At 41.0% G+C, this 14,587-nt stretch overlaps 1 protein-coding gene across 1 annotated transcript; it reads left to right on the top strand.

The window, feature by feature from the left end:
• Window positions 1–87: 87 nt before the first annotated feature.
• On the top strand, window positions 88–14,074 carry LOC118421035 (peroxiredoxin-6-like). The gene is made up of 6 exons (XM_035828180.1): window positions 88–295; window positions 8,916–9,072; window positions 9,776–9,916; window positions 10,742–10,815; window positions 11,483–11,555; window positions 11,920–14,074. Exons 1-6 carry the CDS (start codon window positions 204–206, stop codon window positions 12,049–12,051), a joined length of 669 nt encoding a protein of 222 aa, XP_035684073.1. The 5' UTR covers window positions 88–203; the 3' UTR covers window positions 12,052–14,074.
• The last annotated feature ends 513 nt before the right edge of the window (window positions 14,075–14,587 follow it).

Raw genomic sequence — 14,587 nt, 5'->3', positions numbered from 1 at the left:
TCACTTCCGGGTTGGGTCGCGAGGGGCGTGTCTTTGTCCTCTTATTCCATTGGTTAAAACCATCACGTGATTATAACAGCTGGTTGACGTGTCTGCCCGGGCCCCTCCCACTTTTTCTTACCGAAGACTGCACACTTGCAAGAGACCGTGCCACGTTTTTCCAGCGTTTCTTTCACTTTTAGCACACGAGAAGAACCGTCAACATGCCGCCACTCAACCTGGGAGATGAGATGCCCAACATGACCGTCGTCACCAACGAAGGGACGATCAAGATGCACGATTTTCTGGCTGATTCGTAAGTTTCCTTGTTTCCCCTTGCTTGGAGGGTTTGAACACTATGTACAGGGTTGAACGCCCCCTTTGTGTAGGGCAGTGCTAATACTTGAGGTGTAAAGTCCACAGGACTGTGGGTCACAGGGGAGGGGCTGTTGATGGAAAAATGTGTAGGATTCGTAAGAAATCTTTAACTAGGTCACGCTGTTTTTTTCTCAGTTCTCCAATATTCTGTTGGTAAAATGCAGCAACTGAGCAAGCAGTCTAGATGCTTTTCTTAAAATTAGCTTCTTATGAAAACAGAGGACAGGGAGGAAAATGTGTGTCTTTTAAAATTGATGACGCACCTTGAATCTGTACATGTGTGTACCGAGCTTACATGCTTGTACTGCTGAAGCATTGCAGGTCTGTCCAAAGGTCAGTTAATCTTCTAGCAGATGCAGGGTCGAATCAGTGCTTTTGAGGCATTTACTTTAAGTCTTGGTCTTTCTTGAGGTCCTACGTACGAGGGAGGCAGAGAGTTGGAAATGTAGAACACTTAAGACTTATTACTGGAGCACCAGAAAGATGCTGAAAGATTTAAAGAACTTGCTTTAAAACACTGATATTGACCAGATACCTTCTTGGAAAATGTAGGCTAGTGTGTTTGCTCTAGACTTGTAGGATTTGGCCATTACATATCCAGGTGTGGCACTCCTCAAACATGTTGACGCTTAATTCCATTTCAAGAAGCTTGAAAGGTACAGGTTTGTAGGCTCCCAAAAATAACTTCATTAGGCGGGTAGAAGATATCTTCTACTACTTACTTTCATTTCGTCTTACCACCACCGGTCGTGCTAGGGCAACCTCACTCCCCTGGGCACAAAGATCCTGCAAGGGGCATTACTCAGTACAATGTAGATGTAGATGTATTTACACAACCAGTAAATACTCACTTGCTTATGTCTATGCAAGGAGGTTTTAAAAATGGTTACATATGGCAGCGAGAAGCAGAACTCCAGTTAGAACTCTGAAGCAAGTGTCTGATAGGCTACAGAGAATCATGACAAACAGATAAAAGTCTTGTCTAAGTCAACTAGAGGATGCCAACCAGGGTCTAAGTTTTAAAGACTGGACAGACTGTCATATGAATTAAACCCTAGATGAACCCACTGCTCACTGGGTCCGACAGGACTACAATCTGCATACCACAGGCTCTTCTGGAATTTTCAGTCCTGCGTGCCGGGTAACATCTCACCCGAGGCAGGTAGCCAACACAATAGGTGGTGGGCGGTGTCAGTTACGAACTTTCTCTGGCAGCCGAAAACAAAAGTAACCTCATTTTGTGTGACTTCTCTTAGGGATTTAGGTAACAAACACAACTATTACTACATCATTTGTAGCTATTGAACGATTTCTTAATCCTCAGTGCTGGATTTTCATGCATTGAATCGACAGGTGGTTGAACTGATTGTGGAGTGGGTTTCACCAAAACAACTATGACTAAGCAGAAACTACACATGCATTAAGTCTGTTATTGTTGGTAACAATACACTGGCCTCAATAGGGCTTGAAATAATAACTGCCTATGTAGGGGAAGTGTAGGTAGAGTTGTGGAAAAGAGTTGTGCAGGTATATATTTCTGATGTTTACCTACACCTTACCTGCACAACTAGTCCTTGTCCTGGATATGTACAGGTTAGTCAGCTCCATGTTAGTGCAGGTAAAATTGCAGCTGTGCAGTTTTTTTTTTTTTTTTTAATTTCTACCTGTACCTGGCCTGCACTGGGTCATATGATTGGTAAGTCCAGGTCAGTGCAGGTAAAATGGGAGCTGTGTAGGTATTTCTGATATCTTCTTCTTCTTCTTCTTTCGGTTAGGCTGCCAACCTCATCTTTTTGAGGATTCTGCAGCCGTGACCTGCATCTAACCTGCACTGGTCCATGTACTGGGTATATACCTTTTAGTACAGGTAAAATTGGAGCTTGCAACACTGGAGTGAGGTACAGCCATTAGCTTCAAAGTCTTCCATGAAACATCTAGTCTGTGTAACACAAACTACCAGGAACAACATCAAACATTTCTTTTCAATGAAATTCCACTGGTAAAAATGAGTGTCCTGCAACAGTTTGTCCGGTAGTGGTGCAGGTAATTTTAGTCGTTACCTGCGTAGAAGAAAAAAACGACATTTCGAGCCCTTCGTCGCTTTATGCATGAGGAAATGTCAAGAGTCTTACTCCGAGACAAACGGCCTCCTAACCGGTCCTTAAATCTTCAAACGTTTTTTGTTTGGGGTTTTTTTTTTCTGGCTCATTTTTGCAAGTCATTTAACCAAGTGTTGTACATGCTGCAAATTCCTTTATTTTTGCAAGACCTGTCCTAACTGGTCCTTTAATCTTCAAACGTTTTTGTTTTTGTTTTTTTCGGCTCATTTTTGCAAGTCATTTAACCAAGTGTTAGACATGCTGCAAATTCCTTTATTTATGCAAGACTTAATTTCACAGTGGAAGGTGAAAACTTGAAGATGGAGAACATTTTTTTAACTAGTTCAAGTGTAAATTCTGAACCCAAAACTGCCAAGATTTCACCAAGAATTCCCCCAAGAAAAGCTCTTTTCAATGTTTTGAAACCTTGTGCATTTTTGAGCTCTCTTGTTGTGGGGTCTAGCTAGGCTAAGCGTGCCAACTGTAGCATATCGCCTGAGGCTAATCCAAAGCAAGATTTATAGCAATGTCTGTAAAACCTTACTGTACCAAGGCCAGTGAAAGAGCTAATTATTATATAAAGGTCACATCAGGCAACACAGTGCCTCAGGCCTGCAGAGCAAGTTAAGGTTGTGAAAACCAAGGACAGTCTATACAGTACTGTCAATGCAGAAATGTTTGGGGCAGTTTTATGTTTGCGGTTTTCGCGGTGACCAGTCTACCGTGAACATAAAACCACTGTGAACATTTTCCCATCATAGTATGACACTGCAGTCTATGGCACTACCGCAAACTTAAAACCACCACGAACACTCCATTGTCGGTAAAGGTAAAGCGAACTTAAATGCATTTACAGTATTGTCCTTGGTGAAACACAAAAGGCTTGCATGTTAGATTTGTTGAAATCATTTGATAACCTCCTTGGTTCTACACAGTCTATTTTTGTTCATTTGTTTTATTACAACAAAAAGGACATACAGTACACAGTTGTGCCACACTTAAGCTATATTAATGGCACCACTTGACAAAACATGATACATGACATATAACAGAAAACATGTAAACTACGCATACAGATACTGTGTTGGACAATTCAATTACAGTAAGTGAAGATTCTATAATGTCTGAATAAAAACTCTGTACTGCATGTTACATGATTGTGATGTTGACAAAAGCCAATGCAGAAATGTGCTGTGCCCTCATGTGACACCATGTATTAGTGATTATCTCTACTCAAGGACAGTAGTGACGTCTGCTTTTCAGAAAATGCAGCCCTTTTTTAGAAATGGGCACTGTGCGTCCTCGTGTGGCACAATGTTACAGTAAGTTATGTCCACTAATGACACTGCGTACAGTCAAACCTGTCTATAGCGGCCACTCAGGGGACTGGAGAAATATGGCCACTATAGGCAGGTGGCCACTATAGAGAAAATGTTGATCAATTGACTACGAGAAAGTTGCACATGATTTCAGTTCCCACTAATCTTTTTTACCAAGTAACATTGTCTCGATCGGTAAATCTGCCGACAAAGACTTGCACTTTAATGCTCAAGGCATGCACACCTTCTCCTACCGCCAAAATGACCCTGTCAGGAACTCCACATCCTCACAAACTATGATTTTAAACTCTGCCAGGGTGACATAAGGTCGCTGTATGGTTGCAATAGGCAGTGTTTCTGTATCTATGGGACCAGAAATCGTGTGACCGTGGCCGCGTTGGACAGGTGGCTGCTATAAACTATTTCTTAAGGTCAATGGGAAAAATCCATGGGACTGACAAAAAGTGGCCACTATGGCCAGGTGGTCGCTATGCAAAGGTGGCTGCTAATAGTAATACAGGTTTGACTGTATATTTCCTTATTCGGCGCAGGTTCAAATCCTGGGAGTCAGGAAATTGTTTCTTTCTGTTTCTACTCCTTGCAATTTTACAAAGGGAACAAGTCACAGGTGGTGACACCCAGATGCAATCATCTTGATATAACGCTAGTTCACCTTTATCCCAGGGGTAACCTATATCCGTTGTTTTGGAAATCAGGGAATATTGGGGTGTGAAATCGACGGACGTTTTTTTCAAATGGAAATATTTTGAAAACAATACAATTTTCTAACCACCTTCCATAGACTTGACATTCCTAAGTACCGTTTTTAAATACAATGGATATAGGTTACCCCATGTATAAAGGTGAACTGGCATTAAATAAATCAGCTCTTCTCTGGATGTTTCTTGGTTTATTTGCACGAAGACAGCACAATTGAATGTGATGACACCATGACTGATGATTGTTGTCTGTTCTTTGTGAAACCAATCTGGATCATCTTTTTATGGAAATTGTCATTTTGGGAGCTTCTACTTGTAAGGTGAATTCTTGGTCCCAACTGTCTGTAAACCACGCACCAGTTTAAATTTTAACTTTGCAGTGAATTAGAAATACCCAGCCAGATACAAATGCAAAATGTATATGAAACATTACATGTAGAACCAAAATTGTGTTGTTTGTACCAGCAGGTGTGGTTTTGATAATTGCCACACAGGTCAATCCTGGGTTACTCGGTTAAAGAACAACAACCCAAAGGAACAACGTTAACCCAAATTGTGATGTTCCTAGGTGTGGCTTATACCTGCTACAGATCAGTCAGGTGTTACTAGATGGTATTTTTTCCTGAAAATAACGATAATTGTTACCTTGTCCCTGGACACAACAGGCTCCGATGATGGATTTGTAAAACAACAACACCCCAGATGTGCCAGCAGCTTAGAAGTGATCAGTTCCAACTTATGTAGGCGCTCACACCTGAGGCTTAACCGCATGCTGTCCAAGAAGAGCAATCATGTTTTCTTTTTTAAATCTTAAATAAAAAGAATTAAAAAAACATTGGATGAAAGTGTTCAAGCAACCATGGTAGGAAACAATCACAAGAATAGACAAAATATACATATAACATTAGCTTAACAGTCCTGTACGGAATATTAGTCATAATATTAACACTCGGAGGGCAATAGTGCTGTATCAGGGCTTGGATTACCACCTGCATATGCAGGTTAGTGCAGGTAAAATTGGAGCTGTGCAGGTATTTCTGGTGTCTACCTACACCTTAGTAACCTGCACTGGTTCATGTACTGCCCTGTTTTATGCATAAATGTATAATGTATATGGATTGTTATTCTGCAAGGACTGTTACCACCTTTAAAGTATAAAAGAAAAAAATTGCAATGGTTCCTGAACAATTTTACTATGTTCCCCATACTTCCTAAATTCAGAGTGGTGCAGGTAAAGTTTGTCTGGTGCAGGTAATTTCCTATGTTACCTGCACCAGTGCTGGTATGCAGAAAAAAGTATTTCCAGCCCTGTGTATGGTCATCTCTGATGAACACCGGACAGCAGTGCTGTATGGGCCATAATGCTAAAATTGATAAGATGAAAACTCAGGGCAACAGATGTGATGATGGAGGGTTATGGCATTTTTTGGCTGTCATTGCAAGCGATCTCATTTACATCTTTTACATATCGTGTGGTTGTACTACTTGAAGACAAGATGACAAGATGAAAGCCATATTGTCCAAAAGTCACAATGGAGCATCTGTCTGTGCTTTTGTCTGTGCTCACAACCTAGTTTTATCAATTAAGTTTTATTAATAAACTGCCAAAGCCGGATATATATTCCGGCACACATATACATGTCCTGTGTGCCGTGATAGTGTATTCCCCCGAAGTACTTAGTAGCACGTAGCGCACAAACCTTGGAAGTTAGGGACTTCGGCCTTGTTTGGGGGTTTCTTTTGGGAGGTCAGCGGCCAACCCTGGCACTTATAGCATTTTATAGGGCTGAAACTCTGGCAGTTTAAGGGTTAAGATACCTTAAGCGTAGTAAAACTCATCAGACCCTGTTTAATAATTCATCACAAAATAGCTCTGTGGAAAATGCAATAAGTTAGATCAACGGTCCTCATCTACAATGCAGCTGTACTGCAACATGGTCATCAGGGGAATTGTAATTATGATTATCATGACGTGAATGGGAGTTAAGTCTCTATACTCAATGGGGTATCTCACCTTAGTCCCTTGATCCTACAGGTCAATGAACTTCTGGTCAGTAACACCTGAAGTGACCATCAAGTTTAAACTAGCAGTTTCATGTTTGTCAGGCCGTGCTCTTGCCATGCTCTCTCTGTGACCTGAAGTTGACACATCGCTCAATGAATTGTACAGAAGAAAAAACAATGTTTTTTGTGTGTTTTGTTGTCTTTTCAGTCACACTTAAACATTTTGTATGAAAAAACTATGATGTACCCAGTATAATCTGGAAGGTTACACACATCTGTTTAAGGTTGTAGTGAAAGCAGATCGCAGTCTAAAGGAAAGGGGGCATTAGCTGGTGTGGGTGTGAATAAAAAAGGTTTAATTTGAATTACAACATATTCAACTGAATAGAAGAAAAACAAATCTTTGTGTTATGCTGTCGTCTCAGTTTAGTCACACTTGAACGCTTCCACTCCAGATATGTTAATGTACCATATGGTCTCATTACACAATTAGATCACCCCATTGAATTCAATGCTTTAACACACAACTTCTATGTCCGCAAATCCAATTAAAACACAGTCTATTTGGAGATGTTTTGCTTTCTATTGTAAGCACACACGTTTGTTAGACAATAAAAAAATTTTCACCCAAATCTAGCCGACGCAACGATTTCTATCACATTTCAAAATGCACCTATCCGCTATCCGCTAGAGGTCGTTTTCAATACCCGGAGCCTGACCGGAGCACTCAGTACAAATAAACGTAAACGTCCGAGGATCGATCGGGTCACGAAACTTTCGTGCATGATCATGCCAGTAATACACAAGCTTTCATCGAAATTCCTTTTCATATCAGTTATGGTTTATTAATGGGAATTTATGGTCCACCTAAAACAACGCCTTGCGGGCCAGATAATTTTTTAGCCCGGATTCCTTTAGACTCTACACTCGAAGTAATACAGGAATGAGACCATATACATCAAATTGTACATGTATTTGTAATGATACATGTTAATAGATTTATTAGGACTCAATGTAATCTGTATCTCTTGTTATATTTCATGACCTCAATGAAGAGCAGCCTGCAGGTCAATTTGAGCTTCTCATGAATAAATAAAGATTCAAACTATTACACAAATTGGTTGTTCTCAGTGTGAAGGTAGCTTGCAGTGACAACATTAGGTGTAAGGGGGCATGAATGCAATACTAGTGTTCACTGTTTCTGCTTATAAGTTATATCTTGGGGATAAAACGTCGTCATTCAGCCAAGTCATTAGTAACATAAACATACAATAAAGGTGCTATATTCATCATGGATAAATGTCAGCTTGATTTTATCAATACATGACTTGTAGTTTCACTGTTGTGTATCTACATTGTTACAATTGTCACACAATAAAAGTTCTCCTTCTTCTTAACTTAACTGGTAATGGCATTATGGCCGAGTGTTTGTTTGTTTGTTTGTTTTATCACGATCTCCATTAGTGTACATTATCTTGACACTACTCTTCCTGGAGTCACGCATGCATAATAAGATAGAAATGAAATACACGAAATGAAAAACAACTTAACAACAAATGCAGATAATTTAGCGTAAAATTATAAGGAGAGGTCAGAGGTCAAAATAAAGAAACCAAAGTGATCATACATTACAAAAAAATGAATAGCAGGAGAACTTAACTTAGTTGAATAAACACAGATCCAATCAAAGTAAGTCATTACAATAACAAAACATAAATATCGAACTTTAAATAGATATACTGAAAACTTAAAATTGTTGAGTGGGTAGCTTTGCATTCGGCAGTTTGTAAGGTCAATCTCGGCAGAGTCATACCATGGTACATACTGCTTTTTCTACTTAGCACTCTGCACTAAAGAGGAAGAGTATGGCTTGATGTGCCTAAATACCCTGTTTTGAAAAACAACAGATATAGGTTACCCCACAGATAAAGGTGAACTAGCATTTAATTCGAAATCAGCTTACGTCTTCTTAATACTGACTTGTCCCTCCAGCTGGGCCATCCTGTTCTCCCACCCCGGGACTACACTCTGTGTGCACCACCGAGTTACAGATGCACGGGCAACTTTAACTTGAGGAATCTAAATTAAACTAGTACTCATGACTGGAAGTTTGCTGGGAGAATAGCTTTCACCTGGCATCCACCATGGGTTTTTTTCAGCTCTGAAGACTCATGTGACCTGAAGGTTTGTAGAATGGGGTAGGGAATTTCCCGAGCAGCCTCGAAACCCGTTTCACCTATTGAGTCAGTGAAGTCAAGCTTGCCTAAGCTTGATGTTTCTGACTTTGGGAGAAGAGATGCTGCTACAGTTATCGCTATATGGGCCACTCTTCATCTTCATGATGGTAACATCAGGCCCTACGAACTAGATTTTAAAAAAATCGTCTTCTAATTAACACTGTTTGTTTGTCCCTCTAGCTGGGCCATCCTGTTCTCCCACCCCCGGGACTACACCCCTGTGTGCACCACCGAGCTGGGCAGGGCCTGCACCCTGGCGCCCGAGTTCGCCAAGCGGAAGGTCAAGATGATTGCCCTGTCCTGCGACGACGCAGACAGCCACAATGGCTGGATCAAGGTGAGTGGAAAGAGATTTTATGTCATACCTGGACCACAATAACGTTTTCGATATTGGTGTTCCAAACCGGGTGATAGTTTTCCATATCACACAGGCTTCTTAGTTGTATCATACAGGCTTCCATCGATTAGATAAAATGGCTGGATGTGGGCTTTTAGCTAGGATTTTACTATGGGGGGTCCAAATTTCTTAGTGACTCTCTCAGGGTTTCACCATGTGGCAAATGCCCCAGACATGGGATTGTCGGGGGTGTCAAGAGGCATCGACCTTCCATGGTTCTGAGTTTTAGACAATTCTAAGTTAAAATGGTGCATTCTGACTTGAATCTGAGGTATCTTGAGGGGCAAATTACTGTCAGAGAGGTCACAGTAAAAGACTGTGACCACAGATGACCTAGTCACCAGGCATCCCTAGTCAATCAAAATTTCATGCTTGTCAGAGGATCAGCCACACCAATTTACTTAGTTGGTTTTTGGACCTAAACAATATGCTTAACTGGAAAAAAAACATAATGAAAACAAAGCCAGTGGACCAGGTTAATAGCTTGCTGCACTTGCTTTAATGCAGTGAATACAGTCATGTTCAAGTTTTCCTGCCTACTCGTTGCTTTTATGATGTTCGCTTGCTTTATTTTCACTTTAACAAATCCGAGAACCAACAAGTCAGATTGGTGTAGCCTTAACTCCGTTCTTCTGTCTTCCAGGACGTGCAGTCCCATGCCAACCACAAGGGGGACTTCCCGTACCAGATCATCGCTGACGAGAGCCGGGAGGTCGCCAAGAAGCTGGGAATGATCGACCCTGATGAGTCAGCAGCTGCCGGCATGCCTCTCACCTGCAGGGCTGTGAGTACACCAAATAGTGTAGAGAAACTAAGATATGCTTTACACAAGCGTTTCTTGAGACATCTTGGGTCAAGACGTCTCAGAAACACTAAATATCCAGTGTAAAGAAAAAAATTAAGTGTTTCAAGATGCCATTCCTGCTGTGCATCTTGAGTCAGCTCCAGAGGTGTGCTCAAGACGCATGGCAGGAGTGCCAAGATGCTCAACATTTTTCAAGGTTTGGCCCAACTGCGGGTAGGATCATTCGAAGGCCGGAGGGCGATCTGACCTCTGGGGTGGTCTAGATGAGGGCGATTCAGAATAGCTGGTGTTACGCTGAACGGGGTATAAAGATACAGATACAGACACCGTGTTGTATATTCTACATATATCATGCCAACCTGAGGAAACACATGTTTCGATGCGAATGCACTAGGAGTTGAGAAAAACTCAAGTTGATCATGACGTGACATCAACTTAACACATCGTGTCAACAACTTTGGACATCGTGTCAATTTGGACAAAAGACCTGGGCAAAGGAACAAAACAGTTGTTCAAATTTTCGACAGTGGCGCACTCAAGCGAGTTTGAATCATTCAAATTGAACAGAGGAAACCAGAATGCTTTAAGTTCTGTTTGAACAGAAAAATTTAACTTCTGCGATCTCCGCAGCATTTTGGATCTGTGTTTACTACAAGGTTGTTTTTCATTGTAAATTTTTCTTCACTTCTGTCCCATGACCTGTTGAACACAGGAGGTCAATAATGAGCCATTTTAGAAGAAACCAGAACTAATGTCCTGTTTGAAGAGAACAATCTAACCTCTGCACCCCCCTCCCCTTCCCAGGTGATGATCTTTGGTCCTGACAAGAGGCTGAAGCTGTCCATGCTGTACCCTGCCACTACCGGGAGGAACTTCACGTGGGCATTGCTTTTCTTTGTTCTTAAGGCCACTGACTTACTTTTATCTATGACCCCAAAACTAGTGTACAAGGGAAAAATAAAAATCCAGCAAAAAAAATGCTGCTAAACCACTGGATTAAACATCCATTCCATTCTTTCCCAGGCTTGGTTTGTCCTATGTTCACCTCCAGTAAGACTAATAGCCATTTGAATAATGTTTTTATAGTGGGGAACAATGACATTGTTGCCCCATGCCCTGACCATGTGACCCCTCACCCTGGAGAGCGGATCCTAGTATCTGTTTTTGGGCAGCTGACCGTGGTACTGAAAGTTATGTGGTACTTGACAATAAAGAAAAACTATGAAGACTGCAAATTTCTTCAATTTCCCCTTAAATTACCAATTGTTCAAAATTTCAAGTCAACTTCAAGGCAAATGAGCAATTTTCAAGAAAGTTTGCTTTAACATAAGTCTGATAGAAGTTTGTTTACATAAACAAGATAAGAGAATACAATCATACAAATATTAAAAAATTAGATAAGTCTAATAGAATTTTGTTGATATAAACAATAGAAGAGAAAGCCATCATATAAACCTTTAAAATGATATAAGTCTAATAGAATTTTGTTGACATAAACAAAAAAGGGAATACAACACCGTGCTGATAGCCTGTTGTGTTCTGCAGTGAGATCCTGCGTGTGATCGACTCTCTGCAGCTGACTGCTACCAAGAAGGTGGCCACTCCTGTGGACTGGACGGTGAGCTTACTTGTTTGTGTGTCTGTGTCTGTGTGTGCGTGCATCTGTTTGTGTATGTGTGTGTGTGTGTTTCCATGTTTATGTGTGTTTGTCTGTGTGTGTGTGCCTGTGTGTGTGTGTCTGTGTGTGTGTGTGTGTCTGTGTGTCTTGTGTGTGTGTGTGTGTGAGTGAGTGAATGTGTGTGTTTCTGTGTGCGTGCGTGCGTACGTGTGTGCATGTATTCAAGGCCAGTATCTGATAGGGGGAGACAGCAGCATGTATACCATTTCTAAAGTCTTTGGTATGACTCAGCCGGGGATCAAACTCACGACCTACTTGGCCATTGCACTGGTAAATGACTGTACTCCTTTCTCTCCCTCTCCAGGTGGGAAGCAAGTGCATGGTGGTGCCATCTGTCAAGAAGGAGGAAGAGGCCGGCCTATTTCCCAAGGGGGTGGAGACTCTGGACGTCCCCTCCGGAAAGGGCTACCTGCGCATGACCCCCCAGCCGGAATAAATGGTTTCTCCCAAAGAACCCTCAACCATCCAAAGTTCTGGCTCGAGTCTTGTTGTCTTTTTTTCAGACAGTCTTTAATCATCTCTACAGCAAGGCCATGATCTTACATTGCTCGAATTAAGCGCAGATTATCAGCCAAATTTCAGCTTGTTTTTGAAATGTACATTTAACGTTACCTTCCTCTCAAAGATTATCTTTAAATATGTGATGCTAGTTCACCTTAATCTGTGGGGTAACCTAGATTCTTTGTTTTTAAAAAAATGGGTATTTAGAGATTTTAGGTCAACGACCTGGGTTTCAAATGTCAACATTTTCAAGATATTGCAATGTGAAACTACTTTCCATCGAGTTAAGGATCCCTAAATACCCTATTTTTCTATACAACAGATATAGGTTACCCTACAGATAAAGGTGAACTAATAACGTTAGAACAAAACCAAAAGAAAATACCTGCTATAGCCTAACAACTATTTTTGATCCAGAGTATTAGGTCTATATTTAAGTATATAACCATTGACGATAATTGCCATGGGATTTATGCTAGTCTAAGTAACTACATAAGAATAAGGGCAGAAGGTTAACATTATGCCATTGGTAATTATAGAATTTAGGCTTTTAGTGATTACCTCTAGTCTAATACCCAAAATACTGGAATCCCCAGATGATAATCAGCTTGTTAAAAACAGCATTAAGCAATTGTGACCTCTAATACTTCTACGTTTCAACACCCCTAACCCATAGGGGGGTCAGAAGATGTTCCAACAACCCCTGGTCGGAACATACAATGTCTTGTCATCAGTGACTCCAGACTGAGTGCCTGCCATTCTGCTAGCTAGCCATGCTTATACAGGAAAAGATCCTGTAGTTAAGCTAATATGTATAATCTACAGAATAGTGAAGGTATAACGTCAATCATAAGCTCTTTAATGTTTTTTTGCGTGAGAATGCTCTCTGTTCCATCTGTACTTCAGCTGTAAAATCATGTGAAGACTGACCTTGCATGACCCCAAAGAGTCTCAGCTGCCAACAGATTTAGAACTGGTCTCATCCTGATGTTTTCTGTCAGAGTTGGTCTCACCATGGAGTTCTGTATGGTCCAGAGCTTATCAATTAGAATAAAGTGTTTTCATGAAAGATGGAATGAATGGAACTAACATAGAAGTGGTCTCACCATGAGGTTTCTATCAGAGGTGGTATCACAAGGACCAGAGCTTATAACCAAGAGACTTTTTTTTCATGATGTTAGGAAGAAAGGGAATAAATGCTGTGGAACTAAAGAAATGGAACTGGTCTCATGTTGTCGTTTCGATCAGTGTATCAGCATGACGTTTTATGGGGCCAGAGCTTACAACTAATAGAATGAATGTTGTTTATCAAAAGATAGAATGGGACAAACAACTTAAGAATAAGTAAAAGAATAACATCTCTACAAGAGGATGAGTTACAGCTAGGGCTGGTTATCGGTACAGCGTACCGGTACAAAACCGGCTTTTCTTATTGGACCGGTCCAGAAAAACCGGACCTGAAAAAATTAGGTGGACCGGATGTTGGACCGATTAGAAAATTAACATATTATTTAAGAAAATGACAAGAGTGAAGTAGAGTAGAGTTTATAGTAATTTCTACCAAGGTTTACAGTCAATCGTACAGGTGCAGTAAGCGTTGTAGGATTTTAAAACGCCAGTGTAAGTCTAATACTCCGCCAAACAGATTTCTTTGTAGTGAAATGGACAATTGGTATGAGTCATACTGAATCAGGTTCAGGTCCGGACCTGGACCTGATCCTTTGGACCTGAACCGGACCTGGACCTGAATTTTCTGTACCGGTACCCAGCCCTAGTTACAGCAGTACAGCTTTTTTGGCCCTTCATCCAGGTTCTGTAAAGCAACAGCCTGAAGGTGTGTCTTCTGTTCACATTCCAACATGGTGGCTCTGGTTCAAATTACATGGAATGACTAACATGCTATTATGATGAGTGTTCAGCTTTTTGAAATAAAGCAAGTGTCCATGATTTCCACTGGATTCTAATTGTGGTTTTGTCATATCTGAATCTTCAGTCTTTTTGCCAGGTATCTACATATGTGACATAACACTCACACATGTGTACGTGCCACAAACTTGGTAACACTAGACTCTTTGGTTAGTCCACAGTGACTTAAGTTTATGGATGATGTCCTCTGGAGACTCCGAAACTAATGCACGAGGGCAAAAAAAGCATGGCATCACAGCCAACAAGGCATTCATTCATTCCTGTATTCAACACACCGTGCACTGGTGTAGTAAAGATGACACTTGTGTGGTAGACTGCTATCACTTACCAACTTGGCAACTACACACATGGCTTCCATAGTGGTGCCACTTTTACAACTATCCAACTAGTTTCACTTCTACAACAGTTACTACAGTCATGGCTACCACGGCAGTGTCACTTGTAGTAAAATCATCATGCTACAACTCATTTGGGTAATTTGTCCGCGTCTTGACCATCTCCAAAGAAGAAGAAGAAAAAATTCTTCTTATTTTTCCTCTGAAATC

This window comes from Branchiostoma floridae, chromosome 8 (assembly GCF_000003815.2).
Source record: "Branchiostoma floridae strain S238N-H82 chromosome 8, Bfl_VNyyK, whole genome shotgun sequence".
NCBI lineage: Eukaryota > Metazoa > Chordata > Leptocardii > Amphioxiformes > Branchiostomatidae > Branchiostoma > Branchiostoma floridae.
The sequence above is the reverse complement of the archived record's forward strand: the minus strand, read 5'-3'. Positions and strand labels throughout refer to the sequence as shown.

Excerpts from the sequence above, each read along its gene's own strand:
- LOC118421035 (XM_035828180.1), top strand. The coding sequence starts at position 204 with ATGCCGCCACTCAACCTGGGAGATGAGATGCCCAACATGACCGTCGTC. Across the intron at positions 296-8,915 it reads CACGATTTTCTGGCTGATTC|CTGGGCCATCCTGTTCTCCC; the intron begins GTAAGTTTCCTT and ends TTGTCCCTCTAG. Across the intron at positions 9,917-10,741 it reads TGCCTCTCACCTGCAGGGCT|GTGATGATCTTTGGTCCTGA; the intron begins GTGAGTACACCA and ends TCCCCTTCCCAG.